The sequence below is a fragment of the Lepidothrix coronata genome, unplaced genomic scaffold (assembly GCF_001604755.1).
Source record: "Lepidothrix coronata isolate B3197 unplaced genomic scaffold, Lepidothrix_coronata-1.0 Scaffold7, whole genome shotgun sequence".
In the NCBI taxonomy this organism is placed as follows: Eukaryota; Metazoa; Chordata; class Aves; order Passeriformes; family Pipridae; genus Lepidothrix; species Lepidothrix coronata.
This window is the reverse complement of record NW_016690187.1, coordinates 10730057-10750034: the sequence shown is the minus strand read 5'-3', so window position 1 is coordinate 10750034 and position 19978 is coordinate 10730057. Positions and strand designations below refer to the sequence as shown.

Genomic DNA, 19978 nt, shown 5'->3' with positions numbered 1-19978 from the left:
CCTTCCTAGGAGACAGAAGTAAATATATGGCAAAGGCACAGCCATCATAGCTCATTTCAGTATGGTACTGTCTGCCAGTACTTAATCTGTGGAAAATCTTTTCTGTTTACCCCTTTAGTACCCAAATCCTCTGCTGTTCTTAGCACCTTTTCATTGGCTCCAGTTAGATCACTCCTCTAACACTTGCTGATTTAATTTAGAAACAATGACTGCAAAGGATCAAAGACAACACATTTTATTGAAATACTCTTTTCAATAGTTTGCTTTTCTTCGATGCCCTTTCTGAATCCACTCACAGCAAGTTTTAATCCTCTTCCCATTGTGCATACTCATAACTTTATCCATACATAATCTGAAGATAGCTGGCTTGGCACAGTGACTGCTAGAACTCTGAAAAGCAGCGTTCAGCTCAAACACATGACCACCCATGACTGAACATTTAAGCCACTGCCACCTTTCGTAGACTCCAAGGTTGCTTCGTGAAGGCCATCTGTACAGAAACAGGGTCATGCAACAGCCCTTTGACATGTAGCCCACCTTCTGAGATACTAACCTATATTTATGATTGTTTTCTCCATTTTATACAAAATAGAATGTGCATAGAGTCTTTCTATGGCTGTCCCTTCAATGATACTTCCTCAAAGCCCTCTACATCTTGCAGCCTAGATCAGTTCTGTTGTTTTTTTCCTGAATTTCCATTCCTGTCCTGATTTGTATTCAGTAAATAAAAATATTTTCTTCTGCTACTGAATAGTAAAACCAAAAAAAGTGACAACAGATGCATAATGGCCAATTCAGAAATGCAGTTGCTTACCTCTGCCAGGTTTCAAAGGAAGTGGTAAAAGAATGTCTACTGCTTCTACTAAATGAGGAAGAAAACAGCCACATTGTGTATGTGAAGGACAGGCAGAGCAAGCAGTCATGAGATGATGGCAGCGTGGGCACAACGTGGCTGCCTCTGAAAACAGGCTGATCTGTCAAGTATGACCACTCTACAGTTTGCTCTACAATGAACATTCTGCTGCCTATTCCGTTTTTTCCTTCTACATCTCAGTGTCTTGTGCCTCCTGCACAAACCCTGGCAGGGTTTTTAGGTATATGGAGGTGTTCCAGAAGGCTCAGCCCTACTTTTGTATGTGCCACATCACAGGGTAGGAGAAGCAGCTGGAGGTTCCTCGCCACGCAACACCCTCCCCCAGCACAGTCCCCCACAGTACCTCTGTTTTGGGAGACGGAAACAGAATGGCTCTAAAAGCAGCCCTATGCTTAGTCAACTTGCATTTCAGTTTCTTGGTTTCAGAGTACAGATACTGTTTGATTCCCAGCTGCTCATTCTGTCTCATGCTGGAGGACAGACATAGTTTCCAATAGATTGCTGACGCTTCTCTCACAGTCAAGAGTATTTCCACCTTTTTCTTTGGAGAGTTTTATGTCTGGCTAAGCCTCTGTATTATTTATTTAGGAGATGATAATGTAATTTTACAGCAAAACTGCCAGAGCTTCATGTGATTAAACAATAGCTTCCAGATAATAAGAAATTTTAAGCATCGTTATTGGATCTTCATGGCCCACTATGACCTGCCTTTTGCAATCCCTTTACACTTGATGCCTGTGGCAAGCCTTGGTCCAGCTGACTCACAGATAAAGAGATTTTTGAAACTATCTATTCCAGGATTACAAAACGTTTGGTGGTACATAAAATGTTTTTATAGAAGTACTTTAGACTGCATGTCTGACATCACTGTATTCCATATAGCTGCTGTCTCAGGTATTCTAGCTGTTCACCTTTTGTTGACAGAACCATAGAATTCCATTCAAAGTGAGGAATCTGTAGAATAGAATCATACAAACTGAGTGTTAACACTGGTGTAAGACACATACCATTCACAGCAAAGGCTCTCTGATATCTCTTGTTCTCCACTTGAAGATATTTGATGACCTGTGTCCCTCCAAAAGCTAGGCTTGCTTTAATGTGGGAACGAGTTAAGCCAGCAGCACCTGCATTCAGTTAATTAGAATCAAAAGCGAGTGTTTCAGCCCTGGAGCTGAGAAGGAATGTGTGAATCAAAACACCGAGTTTGCGAAAACCCCTGGGAATTCTGGTTACCTGAATAACAACAGCAGGTACTGTATACCAAAGAACCCTAATAAAGGGGAAATGCAGAGAGAGCTCTGGGGAGAATCCTGAAAACCGAATCATGGTGTGTGTGCAGCCTCATTTCTTCATCGTCTCTATTTGGTGACCCTGACGTGATGTGCGTTACGGGACTTTTCAATGACCACGACCCAACAAGGGTAACGGAGTTAGTTCTGCCTGGGAGAAGTCTGTCTCCACTTGAATTCATTGGCCGCACTCTAATACTGACAAGATCCATTTCTCAGTGTAAGATTCTTCTTTATGTAAGTACAGTCAGTTTGTTGCCAAAAAGCAGCATAGTTGCAGAAGTGTAAAACAGATGCCCACACAGTATAGGCTGTGATAACTCCATTACACCATCTCCCACTTTTAAAATCCAAATTGAGAGAAAAATCCCAGGTCACTGTAGTTTTTAATGTTAATCTATTAGACTGGAATAGTGTAGCAGTAGTATAACATGAGAAAAGATGATTATTCTGTTTCAAAGAAACAAGAAAACCAACCAAATTTAAGCTAAAAGAAGGAGTCTAGCTAAAATTAGGGTAGGTGAGTAATTAAATATACAGGAGCCTCCAAATTCATGAGCTTCCATTACCAAAATGTTTCATTGCTGATGGTTGTGAATTATCACTGGCCACTAGTGTTCCCTGTCGCAGCGCCATCGCTGCAGCAGACAAACAGCATCCCTATCCCATCTGGCAGCTGCCAAAAATGGCACTCAAAACCACTCAAGGGTATGTTCAATCATCTTCTACTGTAGAAATCTTGAGTGAATTGAACTGAAACTCTCATTTCACTTGTTCTCCTTTACTCAGGCTACATTGACATAGCTAGTTTGCCTGCAGTAACGTAAGACTGAGACCTTTTGACTTCAGTTTTGCTTCAGCCTCTTTGCAAGTTCTATGAAGTCCATAAATCATTTTGAGAACAGCTTGGAATTTCCTCCCTAAATACAAAAATTGCTCTCACCCAGTAGATGCTTTTAACTATAAAAACTGTCTCTAAACCTGTTGCATGGAAAATGGATCATTTTGCACTATGGATACAACTCTAAAAGGACAAAGTATTGCTGGATGCTCACCTGAACTACTCGGTATCCCAGCATTTCCAGGTGTCGTTTTTTCACTGCAGGTTCTCCTTTCAGATGACGTGAATAATCTTTGCTAAAAGCTCTTGAATCAAGAAATTCCAAAGCAATTCTGCAAACAGCAAAGACGTGCATTTACTTTCAGGTCCTACCTGAATAGCAAGTAGTGATATTTCTAGTTCAGTACTGATAGCTGCAGTAAGACAAGATAAACCTGACAATTCACAGAAAAACAAAATTAAATAACTCCCAGAAACCAGACAAAACATTTTCCTCTTATTTATCTAGAGTATTTGAATTTTACATGATTTAGAAAAAGCATTTTTTCCTGACACCTGTTTTTGCTCAAATGGTAAAAACGGTTAACTAGCATTTTCAAAGCTTACATTTGAAGAGGTGGGAGGGAAAGAGTATTCCAATCTCATGAAACACATTTCAAGAATGTATACTGGATCTGGCTGGGATGGAGGTACTTTTCTTCATGGCAGTTCATCTGGTGCTGTGTTTTGAACTTGTGACCAAAACAGTGTTAATAACACACCAATATTTTGGCTATCACTGAAGAGCTATTGCTTGCACAGCATCAAGACTTTCTCACTCTGCACCCACAGTGCATATAGGCTGCACAGACAAGAGGTCTGGAAGGGACACCTTCCATGGGAGGGAACCTCAACTGGTTAAGGCGATATTCCACACCATACATCATCATGCTCAGCAATAAAACAGAGGGGAGTTTTTCCCATGTAGCCACTGCTCTGCCACTGGGCTGCTGGTGGGAATGACTGCATGTGCATCAATTGTTTTCTCTTCCCCTTTTATATTTTTCCTTTCTTCTCTTCACTTATTAAACTGTTTTAATTGCAACCCAGGAGTTTTCTTCTTTGCTTTTACCCTCAAGATTCTGTCCCCCATCACACTGCAAGGGAACGAGCGTGCAACTGTGTGGGAGCAGCTGCTGCCAACCCGCCACACCCTGGAAGGCTAAACCTCATTAGACTTAGGAAAAAGGAACTAAAAAATAAATAGCATAAGGGTTGCAACAAATATTTAGGACATAAGCCTCAAAAACCTGGCCTAAACTGGATGTTAACTTGGAAGCTTGGGAGAGCTAACGTGCAAGAATTTAATGCACTAACCTCTGAGCTCCTGGTGGCAGAGCCTTTCTCCCTTCATCTTTGATGTCATGTCTCAAGTGTATTCCCCCCACATCATCCAAATGTATATTCTGAGCCATGTAGGAAAGAGGCTTTTTATTTTCATCCAGGACACACTCAAAATCTGTCAGAAAACACAGCAAACCTGTTTACTGACAAAAGTGAAAGAATTTGATCTGTACAGTGTTTACTTCTAGAAGAACTAAGTGATAGCCAAAATTAGAGATATCCAACTTTATTTATATTATGCAGAACTTTTTAGAAACTGTATTTTACACAACAATTTCTTCTTTGCAACATCTTGTGGCAACATGACCACAGGCTTTCTAATCTTGGTAATAATAACAATCCTTAGAGTATTAACTTCTCACCTATTTCATAGTAGTATGGTGTGAGAACAGATATTCTGGAGTACTGGCTCCCTCCTAAGATCTCTGTCAGCATTCTGTGAACGTGCTGTCGCAGTGGATTTATTCGGCTCATGCCTACAAAGACAAAATAAAGAATTCATACATCAAAACTTCCACAGCCAAAATTCTGAAAAGAGCACTTTGAGACATTGCATTTTTGACAGCCAGGCTATTGAATTAAATCTTTTCCACAGATCCCTGGGCTATTCCATCATAATTTGGAGACCAAGTGATCATATTTTAGGTGGAAGGCAGCAGGTAAGTGCTACTGAGCATAAATTTCAAATCCAGACTTTCCATCCGAGAATATTGCTGATTCACATGCTACAAAAACTTTAGTTGGAGGTTCTACCTGTTGGATTTTGTTTGCTTTTAATCGTGTTTAGACACTTAAGATTTACTCATCTTGCCTTTATTACGGGCACACCACACTATCTGTCACTTCTCTGTCTGCTGCAGATTAACACCTTGCTCCAAAACATCTTCAGTCTCTGAGAGACAAAGTAGCTGAGTTCTCTGGATAGCAAAGCAGATTTCTCCATGTGAATTAGTGGAGGATAGATACTCCAAGCATTAGCTGGATTTTCTGAATTCATCGCTATTCTGAAAGATCTCAGCTGCCACATTGATCACTAGCCTACTTCTTTATCTCTCATTCCTGATGGATCTTGATTCTTCTGAGGAAGAAGGCAGGAGCAAGTTCAAAAACAAGCAGTAAAAATGTTCCTATTGAAAAATTTAAGTCAAGTCTTGTAAGTGAAGTAGGGAGCAAAGTGACCCATATCCTCCAGGAGACAACCCTAATGGTCCTCCTCCTGTCTTTCCATCCTTCATGCCATATACATTGTTTCTGTTTATTTAGATTTTATTTCTTAGAAGGAAAAATCCCATCTCTATTATATTAATTATCACAAGGAAAACTGCTTTGCTCTCTGTTGCACTACTGAGTGGTTGCACTTTCCAAGACATGCTCAGCAAAGAGTGGGTTGCACCTTCCTGATCTTCTGTGGTGTGGTAGTGTCAACCTGACAGTTTTAGAAGAAACATCTAGTAGATTATTGAAAATAGACTATTATTAGAAACAAGGGCAGGTTCTCCTCTCTTAAGTTACTTACTGTTATGAAAGACACGTTGACAGTACTGCTCATGAAACCAAGGGATGTGAAACTCTGGGCACTCCAGACAGACTGCTCTGTTCAATTTCATGAGGCGAGAGCAGACCCTCTGCTTTAGGGTATCAGGCAGGACTGATTAAAAAAAACACAAACAAACATACAAAGGTGTAAACTGCAATGTGAAAAATCCAACCTATGGACCTAAATGGCTGCCTCTAAATTCTTTACTAGAAATGCAAGTGTGTACACTATGGCATTTATAAAATTCATGTTGCAGAATTTTAGAAACGTGCTCAAAATCCCTGAGGAAAAAATGAAAAGTAACAGTTCTGCTCAATGTTAAGAACAACAGCAAGACAGAAGATATAAAATTGCTTCTATCATTTAGCTTTTAATTAAGTACTTGAAGGCAAAATGGCAACAATACGTTGATAGCGAACAATGTACAGGTAGAGAGGGATGAAATAAACTGTCTCTTATTTAGAGAGAAGAGACTGGTAGGACACATTTCTTACAGGCAAGAATCCCACTATATTTCTTGAGCTTTGTGACTCTTTCTAGTAATAAACAAACATCAGAGTCAGGTAATTTTATTTCCAACAAAACTGAAGAATTATTATATACTGAGTACAATAAGTTGACTATAAAATTTGCCTTATATGACCTTTTCTCATCTGCAATACAAGTCTCTACTTTCAAAACAAAGCACAGATTTTTGTTCATTCCTTTCCTTTTAGTGCTCAAATCATGACTAGATTATATAGAGAGAGTCTTTCTAGAAAATGGAATAATTTAAAGAGTAATTCTACTTCTCAAGTCATAGGTAGTCCATAATTGCATTTTATGCCAAATGCTACACAATCAAATTCATCAGAGAGCTAGATATCTACCTTTAAGTTGAGCATCCAGTTTGCTTAGGAAAGAAACATTAAATATCGTTGTTATCAGAATTGGAGGAAAATACCCAGCCACTGCCAAAACGTGACCAAGCAGCACCAACTGATAAATTTCAAAATAACCTTTAAAAAACAGACAGAAATACATATTAACACATGACATAAAGTTGAAAGGATTTGCAGTGCCCTTCTCCTGGCCTCCCAAATTGTCTAATTTTCTCCCTTAACGTACTATACAAGTTTCTACACACTTCCTTTACAACTTTAACCATTTATTTGTGATGGATCACAAAATGTATCCTGTTCACAAATGATGATTCCTTGGGGAACACTGCAACAATTCTATCCAATAGCAGCACAGTGAATTAACCAGAATTATCACTTGCTTTTTACTACACTAAAATTTTTTTGCTAGTCCCTTGTTAACAGTAATTTTTAAAGGGTGAAATGAAACCCAGCATTGAATCTTTGTAATGGTTTAACCCCAGCAGGCAGAGTATTAGTAGTAACATATATGCTTTTTCTTTGCTTAACAAAAGTGCCATTCTATTCCTATTTTCATTCGATAAAAATAATAACTTTCAGTGACATTTATTTGGTGTCAGAATATCTTTTTCTAATGCACTTACTCAAGTTAGAAGTAAGATGTTGGATACAACTCTTAAAGAACTCTTCATTGTCATAATTCAAAGCAGAGAAAAGGAAGAGAATAAAATAGATTTCGGAGGGGTGGATCTGGAAAAAAAGACATCCAAAATCAAGTCACTGCAATATATAATAATATTGCTTTACAATAAAGAAGAGTTTTATACTTCATTCAGAATTGGGAGATTTAAGACAAGATGAGCTATTTTCTAATTTTTTTGTCAACTATTCCAGAAGGAAACAATTGAAAAATAAAATGCAGAAATAATTGAATCTGCAGCAACAGCTAAAACTTAAGATGTATTTCACATAGATGATCCAAGTGTTTCTATGTACTTAAAGAATCTTTCAAAAAGATTTTGCATTAAATGCTCTTAAAGAAACTAAACTGCAATAGAATAAAATCAAAGATTTATATGAACACCAGACTGAGAACGAGGAGGAAAAAAAGATAGTAACAAAAAAGAGTAATTTTGACCAAAAAGACAAGCTACTGGGGAAACCCCCACAACAATGAGTAATGTTAAAATACACACCAGCTGATGTGGCTATTTATAAAGAAGTTTAAAAAAAAAATTTAAGATGGTCAAATGTAAAGTCGAATGCACAGGATTATGGCTGACCTAACACTGACTGAACAGTAAGAAATGAAAACTAATGAGAAGTAAGTGCAAATTTATATAAATAGAAGCAAAATAGCTTTGAGTGAACACAAAAAAAGATGAGCTCCAAATCAGGTACACTGAGGAGAACTTAGAAACACTGTGGACTGTGCNACACATGAACCTCTCCTTTTCTACTGAATAACTCACATAGCAGATAGAAAGAAAAGCTCTAATACCTTGTCTGTATTTTCAACAGTCACAGAAGCTATTCTGTCAAATAAGGCAGGACAACGGTGGTTTGTTTTTTTGAGAAAAAAAGACAGCGGTAATACATTTGTCCACGTTATTTGGTCTATCAAGCGTTGACACATGGCCACAGTTTCCTCATTCAGGACTTCTTCAAACCACTGTCCATTCACATGTGTAAGTTCTTCCAACAGAAGATTTAAGCTGTTGGTTTTCTGAAGCCTCTCAAATCCACAGTCATTTAGTTTTTGCAGAAGCTTTGCACATAGCTCAGAACTGTTTTGCCAGTGCAACTGGTCATGATGATTCCATTTGACAAGAGCTGTAGCAATGCAATTCAGATGATGGAGACTGCATTGAGGCAGAACTGCTGCTGCTTTGTTTGTAATCATCTCCTCCACTTGAAAAGAAGGCAGCATGGCCAGAACACGAATTATGGCTGCAGTATCAGCAGGTATCACACTAGATTTTAAATAACTGGAAGGTGGAAATAAAAATAGTCCATCAGTAATGACAAAGTGTAAGTGTTTAAAAACCCAAATAAACTACATGCATGAAAATCCTAATTTAGAAGTCAAAAGCTGCATATCAAATATAAAATAAGTAGAATATTAATGATGTGGTAGAAATTCACACTGTTAGGGACTACCATGTTTTTTTAATTAAGATTAACTTCTTCTAATTTATTCAAAACTGAAAAAAGGGAAGAAGACAGGGAGCAGCTCAGTCAGCTGGAGAGGCTTTAAATGTTACTGATAAACACAGAAGTCCTTATTAAGGCCAGAAGGTCCATATTTGTTAAGGGTGTCTGTGGGTTTCTGGGCCTGGGTCATTTCTCTGATTTCTGTCTTAGGGAGCACCAGGTTCTGAGGTGCCTGAGGAACATGAAGGAATCATCAGCAAGGCACTACATTCCTATAGAGGCTGAGCAATGGAAGGAAGATCTCCTCTCCAGCAATTCCAGAAACTGTTTCCCTTTCTGCTGCAACTCTACAAGCCTAAGAATTAACTGGACAGTTCTTCAGTCAAAAGAAAAGTACTTCTGCTTCACACTTTCACTTGTCCCAACCAAGGCATCCTTACTGCCTATTTTTCATTACTTCTTCCATCAGACATCAAAGACGACATTAATACCTGCCCTTCAATAAAAAACCAATCAAAATTTCCTGTCATTTCAATATTGCAGTGACTAAAGGAATAAGGGGCAAAAAAATATTTTTGAAAGGTATCATATCTATTAGCAGATACCGTTGGGTCCATAAACAAGACAACAATCACTTCCTATCCTCTGATTTAGGCATTTAAAAGAATCAAATATTGTAACAGTTTGTTACTTCTTCATATTTTATGGAAACAAAACACTTTAACGTCTTAGCTTGTAATTTGAAATCTTAGTAGAGAACTGTTTAATACTTAAATAGCTACATTTCCAAGAATACACACTTACCCTAATAGTAATATTTTCAGTTTGGAAAACAGCTCCAGATTGCGGCATCGCAACCCTGTCAGGTACTGTGTTAACTTCACCAGCTGTAACACATGATAACTATCCAAGTGTTTGGGCAGAACAGAAGCCATTCTGAATACAAAGAGAAAAAGATTACATGGTGTTGTTACGCTAATACAAAAGATACTGCAAACTCCAACATCCCACATTGAAGAAAGGGTGTCCTCTGATGCACAGTACATATATATGGAGGGTTTCACACACCTGCACTCCTCTCCACACCAGTTTTGACACTGGTCCCCAAAGACACAGCAGCCTCTCTCCATTTAGTGAACTGCAAAATTAAAACCCTCATTGCAGCAAATCAGCTACTTCACACTAATAAGTTCTGTTTCAGATTTCACAATCAGTTAAAGTGGACCAAGAATGGAATAAACTAGAACAGCAACACCAGCTTCAGCACCACTGCACTCACTGTTGGTCTAAGGCTGCAAAGAGGGGGATAGATTTGTAGGAAAAGATAATACCTTAAGACCTTCTTCAGACAATGAGATTCAAGGAGAAAAGGCATGAATTCACCCTTAGTATTCCTTTGATCCATAGTACACAAGTATGTCCTTTTTCTTCCAAGGATCTCTTTGGTTCATACAACTACCTGCAATCCAGTTATTGCTCAGGACCTGTACTTAACTCTGCTGCATCTCTGATGTATCTAATGCTACATCTTCTGTGCCCAAAACATCAGCTGCTTTCCCCTTCATTGTATGATAGATATTACCTCTCCTTATAAACAATGTTCAGTTTACAACTGTAGAAAACGTGGACACGTTCTCTTTTTTCTCCTGAGTTTACAGTAACTGTTAGGGGCTAAGTTTACTGAAATGGGATCACATATTTGCAAATAAGCCAGATATAACATGACATTAACTTGGTAGGGTTGAAATGCTTTTCTATGAAATTCCTAAATTTCCTCAATTACTTCTGGGTCAAGCTGCAATATTCTAAAATCTGTATTACCTAATTATTTATAGTGTAGATGCATTTGTGTGCAAGTGACGCACCCTCCACTCCTCACTCACTGGGTATTACGCAGTTTTCCACACTAAATGGAAGTAGTTTACCTAGAGAATACACCTTCTTAGTAGTATCAAAAAAATTACTTTTCAAGTAGATGAGAATTTCTGCATTTCATTTTCTTCATTGTCTTCAGTATCACCAATACCTGGTGACTGCTAAATTCTTCTGCCATGTGTGCTGCAGTTACTAGCAACCTAAAGAAGAAAAGACATATTTTCCAATGAAAAACAGATGAAAATCTCCAGCAAAGACTGCAGCAATTTTCTTTGTCTATGAGGGAAAGAACCAAAAGAGGGGTTCAGGAAATACAGGAAAACAAATTCCCTCAAACTAGAGACTTTTGTTCTCTGGACTTTTCTTCTAAACAGCTAATCTGTATAGCACAGGTAAAGGGGTGTGAGTGTGTTGGATCAGTGCATATTGTTCTGATGCTAGAAACCAGTGAGTCCAACAATTCCAAAAGTAGACAAGAAGTAGGGAAGATACTTTAAGACATTAAACAATTCATGATCAATCAGGAAGCTACAGATAACAGAATCAAACATGAACTGAAGTGGTTCTGGGGCAGTTAAAAAGCCAGTGTTTACCACAAATTAAATAAATAAATGATCTAGGAAAAGCTTTTGGAACTAAGTCAGCTATGGCAAAAACCAACATAGGCTTGCAGTATATCCAAATCTCTGAATAGAGGCAGATGTTCATGAAGGAAAGTATGAAAATACAACTCATTGTAATAAATAAAGCAAATTCTGCCTAAAACTACAGACTTTGAGAGACCCATGAGTAACACCACCCCAAGTAGGATTTTGTGGCACAAGAAAAAAAAGTCTGTAACATAATACTCTAATTGCTAAATAAACGTCAAAGTGTTCCCTGCTGACGACCTTTCATGAAGAATAGGATGTCAGCAATCTGGCACAGGACAAGATTCAGGCTGTTTCAGCTACTGCCAGTCTTAAAAAGGAAAAAGCAACACATACCACTGCACATATGCCTCAGGGAAAAGACAGAAAGCTTTTTACTACCATCCCCTGTGAAAGGAAGGCTGTAGTCTAAGACAGCTACAAGATGGTCTTGCATAACAGCATTTGCATATCACTTGATTGCTGGATCTAGCTTTCTATGCAACTGTCTCAAAACAAACTGCTTTGACAATGTTTTCATAGTTAAATCATCCATTGCTACAAAGTTACAACCAGGAAACCTAAGGCTCAGCTCACAGATGGCTCAGAAGTTCCTCCAAACATTAACACATTTTTAATTTCTGTGCAAGAAAATGTATATCATAAATAAGAAAAAATCATTAATAAACTTACCTTTCTCTTACCCTGGATCCTGCCATAGGCCCAAGAGCAAAAAATAATTTTGCAAAGGTTTCAGGATTGTAATAATCATCTATATTTTCAGACAGTAGCTGGTTAGCAAGCAAGCGGAATTCAGCATTGTCAAAACCCAGCTGCTCGTACAGTCCAAAAATATTACTAATACTGTGGATATCAAGACGGGAGGCACTTTTAAGGAAAATCCTGTTGCATTTTTCTAGCAATGGATGATATTTCAGTTTAATATTTTGAAGAAACTGTAGCATTCTTTTGGCATAGTTGAAGTGGCCTTCATTCTCTTCTTCCAACAGCTGTTCAGCCTTGTGTAGTAATCGATCTCGAAAACTCTGTGAGATAACATCAGATATGCCGACCATCAAAACTGACAAGATCCTAAAAAATTCAAAAGATTTTACACTTACACATTGAACATAATAAGCAATAAATTTTAGATTTCCTAAATAAACTACACAAAGAAAGGAATGGTAGTCAAGGTGCTGCTGGCTTCTGCACAAAAAGGAATTTTAGATCTAATGCAGAAAAAACAGATGAGCAAAAACCATTTATCCTTCTACAGTAAAAATTCTGCTTTCAGTGAACTTCTGAAACAATTGGGATTTTTCAGCCATCCCTAACAAAGCTGCATGTGATAAAAGCATTTGCCTAAGGCAGGAGTCTGATTTGCCTGATTCAAATTTGCAAAAAGATCTTTAATGCTCAATAGACACCAAAGAAACTCAAACAATTCTCAAGTGTCAGAATGGGGAGAAGAGTCATTGTCACTCCTAAAGAAAGAATCCCCTCCTAAGGGAATAAAACTTATGACCACAGGGAAAGTCACTTCTGTAAAGAAATGGAGTCCCATTCAATGAGTTTCATAGGCAGGATCCTCACATCTGCAAAAATAAGTGTTGGCATTGCTAATGCTGTATAAAACAGAAAAAAAGGAAAGAGAAGCCTTCACTATAGTGGCCCAGAGGGAACAGAGGCAAGAAAAAAGAAGCTTGGACTTCTTTGACCAGTGCTGTGTTTTAAGTAGTTTTAATATTAGGGTAATGTGCTGGACATGCTAGCAAGAGAATTCATTAATTCAGCTTGACTAGAAAAAAAATACTCCGCAGATAAATAAACACAGCATTGCTTTTAAACTTCTTATTGCTATTCACAATAGCTAACTAAATCCATGTCATAGTAGAGAAGCTATCGATGTCAGGGAAGAAAAACATCTTCTGGTGAGTCAATAGCCTCTAAATTATCAAAAAGTCCATGTTAAATTTAGAATCAGGATAAAGCTGATTCTAAATGTCTGCTATATTATTCTACTGTAAGTAGAACAGTGGAAATTAATTAAATCTTTATAACCTATCTAAACAATCAAACAGTAGTTTTAGTTGTTTAGATTGGTTATAAAGAAATCCCTCGTAAAATCATTGAGAAAATGCATTCACCTGTCAAACAATGCATGAACACAAAACACTTCTTTCCCACAAACTCCAAACTGAAGAAAAGCAACCTCCAGTTGAGGAAAAAAGGAAAGGGTTCAGGAAAGGCAGCACGGTAATTGTGACATATTGCTTCTCCTTAGCTTCATTCTGACACTTACCTTACATCCTGTATAGAATCCAGCTTCATGTCCACAATATGAGCTACTTGGCCAATTATGGGATTGAAATGCCTGTGTTGCTTGTATAAGCACAGTGTGAATTTAGATAGAGCTGGCAAACTAAGCCTGTCAAGACATTAAAGACAGACAGAAAGAATATTTACCTTTTATTTCTAGGGAATAACTAAAGACAAAAATCTACTTCAACAGTCATACAAAAAGCAAGGGTATACTCAAATTAAAAAACAAGGAAACAAAATACCTAGATGTTTAATATTAAAGCATGTTGTGCATATGGAACTCTACAAAAATCAGTTGTTCTTCACTTAGCCAGACCAGCCTAATAAAGATTATGTTCTCAAGCAATGATGTGAAATACATAAAATGAATGTGAGCAATTTATTATCTGAATATCACTTTGTGTTCAAGCTACACTGTATTAATTTACCTGTCAAGAAGCCCCACATGTTAAGATGAAAGAGGCAATTCTGTGGTGCTGGTGCCAAGGCTGACACTAGCTTCTGCCATTACCCTGAGATTACAGAATGAAAACTATAATATCCCCCCAAAAAAAGAAATCAAACCAAGCCAACAAAACCAACAACAAAATGCACAAAGGGAAAATGTTGCTGTTTTAATACAAAATGTTTTTACTAAATTGAGATGAGCAGGCTTCTAACAACCATTTATGAGCTGGACAGTAAGCACTGAGATAAAATTGTAAATATTAAACCCTGCAATTTCCTTCAAACACATAAATCTCCACAGACATTATATTTCAAAACTTTAAATGTTGGTCCCTGTTGTTGCAGCATCTGAATCTCTCATGCATTTGTGTACCAAAGTCTGTATGTATAATTTCCAAAACCTTCAAAAATACTCATATTATGTTTTAAACATACATACTCTTTGAGAACTCTTGTGTAACCTCACACGAAGCAAATCATGCTTGCAATGTACACCTTTCACAAAGCACAGCAATACAGTACTTGCCTTTCTAATCTTTTCCATGCTTCTGTAACAAGTGCTTCTGCTAGAGAATCATGGTCTTCAACATTGAGCCTTCAAAAGAAAGACATAATAGTTTGAAGCTTGCTCCCATAGTTACAAAGAAATAAGACATATGTCCTTTCATTATTTATCATGTTTTACTTTTCCATCGCTCCCTCCATTCAAACAGATTATAAACATTTGTGCATTAATAACTCATAACAATCATAAAACATATTTACTGGGAGTGCAAAACAGATCTGTTCTACCTGCATCTCAAAAACTGAAGCACAGGACATTACGCCATCTGTGTCACACGGATTACGGAAACTGTGGCAGGGCAGTCTCCCAATCTCCTTATAGTATGGCTCTATAGTCAAATTTTCCTCTCTTTTTATTACCAAATACAAAATATATATACATGGAATTCAATTTAATGCTCTTTACCTCAGAATACTATATAAGGTGTCCACTATGGCCTCATCTTCCATATCTTTCACCTTGTTTTCTGCCAAAACGCAAAGGGTAAGAAACTGGGAGTGATTTTTTACATACTCAGTAGTCCTTAAGAGAAACGGCCTCTTCTTTTGCAATTGCCACAGTATGTTGAATGCAATTCCCACATGCTTTTCAGAAAGTCTGGCCTTGTTCCTTGCAACAAGGCTAAACACTTCATCTTCATGGGTGCAGCTATTTATCTGGCTCAAAAGCAGATCACTACACAGAGTCCGAGCTTGGCAACGTCTCAGCGTAAGCAAGCAAACCCGCCTCAAACAAAGCATTTTGCTATGCCTACCAGCTATCTTTAAAGTGTCCAGAAAGATTCTTCTTCCAGTTTTCACAGTAAATCATGTTGTTACAAACAACAAATTCAAGTGTTTGAAAAACAGAAGACCGTTTTTCTTTGATCCCATATGGTCACTGTATTAAGAAGAATTCAATTCTGAGGTACCTGTAACGAGACCATATTAAAGCAGTTAAGTACAGTCACAACAACCAGGTAAAAATCAATGTCACTACACTATAATGTTCTGAGTGAGGTAAGCTTGAGAAGAACCTACAGCCTGGTATCTTCTCATAGAAAAACTCCTAACAATGAACACTGACATGCTCACAAGTGCTATGAAGTTAGTCCACTTGGTAAGCTTTCAAATTTAGAAACCTGCCTTTAAAAGCCACATGTGCTATCATGCTACTACTGAGAAAGCTGAACTTTTTAACATGCCAGCACTGCATGACTAAGTGAGGCTTGTTCTCACTAAGCCACTCCATAATGCCAAACTGGGGTCCAAGAACTGCCAGAAAATACAACTATTGGTGGTAAAAGGAAGTAAGATGGCTTTTAGTCAGGAAGGTTAACCACCTTTGTAATACAGACTATTGAACAGTCACACATCAGCTGAAATCACCCATTGTGCAAAAGAAAAGCAACTTAATTCCCCAAATTATAGTGGAAGCTACAGCCTTATCCATCGAAATTTGGTATTAATTTGTTTCCTTAGAATACACGCCAGTTTGTACAAAGGGCTAACAACTACGTACTCTACAACCTACAAAACTGGTTCCAAGCTGGGGAACACAAACCACTGGTGATAAATGTCATGGTACACTAAAAAAGACCCATCAAATTCCCTCAACTCAGAGAGTATGGTAAAGTCTTGAAGTCTTGTTTTAGGAGATATAATCATTAACAACAAAAATTATCAATACCTTTGGCAAACTTGAATGTTCTTCAACTGTTCACATGATTCCATCAGTGTAACGTTATCAAGGTAGTGGCAGCAGCACACACTGAGGAAGAAAAAACCTTATTTGAGCAGTCTATGTAAGGTACTGAAATCATTCTAGAAAGTTGGATATAGGTGGATTTCTTTTGATGTCTGTACAATCCACTTCAGAGCATAAAAATCATTTAGCGTATTGTACTACATTGCTGTTGCTGGCACTGGGGCAGATACAAGGAAAGCTAAAATGAAGTAATTTTAATTTATGATCTGTCATAATATGAAATGTTTTCTTCCCTATGCAAAATGAAAGCACACAAAAATAAAGGTACAAATTTTCCAGATATTATGTATTAAGTATTAACTACCTTTTATAATAATGATTTGCTTTATAGTTCCTTTTCAGATATTGCTTTTATTGCTTCTATTTGTTCCATATTGTAGTTGCCTTTACAAATAATTTAGTTCCCACAGTGCTGGCAAGCTAAACTGCAAGAAGTCAGGATGAAGTAAGCCCCCAGGTAAGTCGTCCTTTCCCGTTCTCGAGCTGCAATGGAACTTACGTCCTCTATCCTATTGATGGGCAACCAGGATCTCTAAAACACTCCACAGGAAGTTTCCAAATCTTTCTCTTTCTGGAAGTGATTGAGCTGATGCAAGTGATTTACCACAAACTTGTATACAATTTTAAATTGTAGTTAATTCTAATATCCTTTTAAAAGTACATCAATAGAAAACATTGGATGTTTTCAAACTTACAAATACGTAGACTAAACCCAGGAAATTTGGATATATTTAAAGAACTATTTCTAAGGTGTTCCACTTACCACACGGGCAAGAAAGTCTCTAAAATAATTTTCTAACAGTTGAAACACAATAAGCACTTTCAAGGTCGTATTACAAAATACAGTGAGCCAGGAAATCTTCCACAAAGGGGAAAATGTGGACACCCGCCACTCCCCAGGCATAAGAACTATTAGAGATTTAAGTAACTAGGCCGTAAGACAGGTGCTCGTGCAGCACAGGGTGTTTTTCCCCCGCCTGCCCGACTCCCCTCAGCCGCGTGGGCGCTGCCGCGGGGAGCTCAGCCCCGCAGGCCCCGGGGACCAGCGCCGGCCCCTCCCGTCCTGGGCCGCGCACCGCCCGCTGCCACCTGCGCGCCGCCTTCTTCCTTCCCGCGGGAATTCTGACCCAAAAGCGTTTAGGAAGAGCGTGGCAAAGGGCTAAGACGCCGCGCAGGCCTCAGGCCGGCGATGGCCGGGGCGAGGGCGGCCAGGGTCCCACTGGCCCCTCCGCAGGCGGGGCGCGACCCGCGGCGTTGGACTCGTGTCCCGCCTCTGACACCGCTCTCACGGCGCCAGCCTCCGGTAGGCCGCGGGTACCGCCGGCGGCGGCCGCTGAGGGCCGGCCCGCGAACCCCTGCGCGCCTGCGGCACCGGGCGGCACCGGGAGGCACCGGGAGGCACCGGGCGGGCGGGCGCGGGGCGGCAGCGGCTGCCAGCGCCGGCTCCAGCGAGGGCTGCGGGCACGACAAGGTCCGCGGTTAAACAAAAAAGCAAAGGAGTCAGGGTCACCGGCGCAACTTTTGAGACGTCCCCGCCCCCGGAGAACACAATCCGAGGAGCTCTCAGCTTACCCTTCCCCAGGACCTTCCTGCATTGGAGCCGCTGGCGAACGCCGCTCGCCCCGAACACGCCGCAGCGCTCCACGTGCCTCTGCACTGTCACCCAGCGTGCGCATGCCCCAGGACACGCCGTTTCCCGGGAGTTGCTGCCGGGAAGCGTAGGGAGAAAGGGGAAAGTCCAGCCAGTTAGACTTCTCAGAGGAAATAAAAATAATAGTTAAAAAGTTCCAAGGTCGTATTGCTTATTGAGGTCATTTTTATAAAACCAGCGTTACAATGGCTTTATAACACGTTCTGAGTGGGTAAAAAAAAAAGTCTTCCCCCCTAGAAAAAGCACAAAGGGACTGAAGTTCAGGAAGGGTGAAGTTGAAGAGTTTGGCTTCGTTGTACTGGAATTAATGTTACTTTATTTTACAATATAATTTTTTATGCTTTCCAACAAAGATTAATTTAAAATGTATGAGTTCTAGAACACAAATATGTTGCAACAAGTAGGTTGCTTATGTTGTATACACATAGCTCCAGGTCATCTTTCTGGACCTTTTCTCACTGCTATTGATAATAACAGAGACATTTAGAACGAATGATAACAATCTCAGATTGCTCTAAAATTTTATCTAAAATCATAACCAGGAATGTTACCATGACCAATTCTGACCAGCTGTTTTGCAGCTGTCTGTATTAAGGGTTTGGGGTTTCTACTTTTTGTCTGCTGCTGACTGTATATATACCTCCTAATATATTGGATGCTTATGAATATGGAACTCACTCAAACCAACAAAATAGCCCTTATTTTATTTATTACAAGGTCTGTAGTGTTTTAGAAAAACAGCATGTTCATTTTTTAACTGGATTTGTAACCAGAATTTGTAACTGGAACAGCTCCTGTATCCTGCTAACACGTCCAGATCATCTCAGTTACAGTCTACAGACCCAAACTCTGTCAGGTGATATCAAAGGGTGGCATTTATCTCTTTCAAGAAACTCAGGCCTTCTGCAAACTCACATAAGAATTCCAAGGCATCTGACCCCTCAGCTGCATAGGAAAACAATTCCACATTCATATGAAGGCAACTTCTGCAAATCATATGGATTTTTCATTTACAAGATGCCGAACTCCTGACTTGTCAAGTACATGTGGATAAAATAAAACAATGTCTAAACAAAATACAAAAGGCTAGTTCACTCACCAGCTTCTTCAGGACTTCAGAACTCTCAAGGGTCAATTTCTCTTTTTTTTTTTTATCAGATGTCCATAAAGGGAACATTAGTTTTTCCGGTTTCAAGAATTTTCTCAACAGCCAGTCAAGTAACTTCCATTACCTCCTGTTATATCTATGATTATTGACCCAATTCCTCACTGGTTTGCATTAAAACCTGGCAAAGGATGTACATACTTCCGCACAAGTCTTAGTTAATCTTCTAGGTGCTTGCAACTTTATGCATTGTTGTAAACTTTCATGTTCCTATTTTAAGAGATATTAACTTTGAATGGCAATACAGACATACGGGGTAAGACTATCAGTAACTTTTTTTTCCCCACAGTTGGCCTAAATTCCTATTTTAATTCTTAACAATCCCTAGCGAGGTGCACTGCTGGAGGAACCCTGAGCGCTTCAGCGCCGTGCCGGGCGCTTCATCTACCAACCCTTGGCCATTTCCCGGGCTTCTCGCTGAGGCGCCGGCGGGGACGACCAGCACTGTTCCCGAGCACGTCTGGCCGGAAAGGCCCCGCGTAGCTGCAGCCGCTCCAGCCTCACCGGCCCTTCCCGCCCCGAGCCCAGCCGGGCCCCGGGCGGCGGGGCCGGCGGGAGGGGCGGAGCGCCGCTGACGAGCCCGAGGAGGCGGGCGTCCCCTCCCTCCGCCGCTCCCGCTTCTTGCGAGCGACCCCCGCCG

The 19978-nt window shown here is 39.5% G+C and overlaps 1 protein-coding gene and 1 long non-coding RNA gene across 8 annotated transcripts; one reads left to right on the top strand and one right to left on the bottom strand.

The window, feature by feature from the left end:
* Positions 1 to 219: 219 nt before the first annotated feature.
* On the bottom strand, positions 220 to 19862 carry FASTKD1 (FAST kinase domains 1). Of its 7 annotated transcripts, none has more exons than XM_017836687.1 (17): positions 19273 to 19862; positions 18095 to 18228; positions 16445 to 16525; positions 15531 to 15686; positions 14738 to 14806; positions 13745 to 13870; positions 12136 to 12534; positions 10903 to 11013; positions 9743 to 9874; positions 8286 to 8772; positions 7429 to 7534; positions 6794 to 6922; positions 5904 to 6035; positions 4750 to 4863; positions 4361 to 4502; positions 3219 to 3336; positions 220 to 1828 (listed from the first exon to the last, which is right to left on the bottom strand). In XM_017836687.1, exons 4-17 carry the CDS (start codon positions 15584 to 15586, stop codon positions 1739 to 1741), a joined length of 2211 nt encoding a protein of 736 aa, XP_017692176.1. In that variant the 5' UTR covers positions 15587 to 15686; positions 16445 to 16525; positions 18095 to 18228; positions 19273 to 19862; the 3' UTR covers positions 220 to 1738. The 7 variants fall into 7 exon arrangements, with proteins under 7 accessions (XP_017692176.1, XP_017692197.1, XP_017692193.1 ...); XM_017836708.1 differs by lacking the exon at positions 15531 to 15686 and adding an exon at positions 15182 to 15242; XM_017836704.1 differs by lacking the exon at positions 16445 to 16525.
* On the top strand, positions 2093 to 9428 carry LOC108508168. The gene is made up of 3 exons (XR_001878326.1): positions 2093 to 2400; positions 4983 to 5046; positions 9149 to 9428. It is a non-coding gene; the product is annotated as an uncharacterized LOC108508168 (long non-coding RNA).
* Positions 19863 to 19978: the final 116 nt, after the last annotated feature.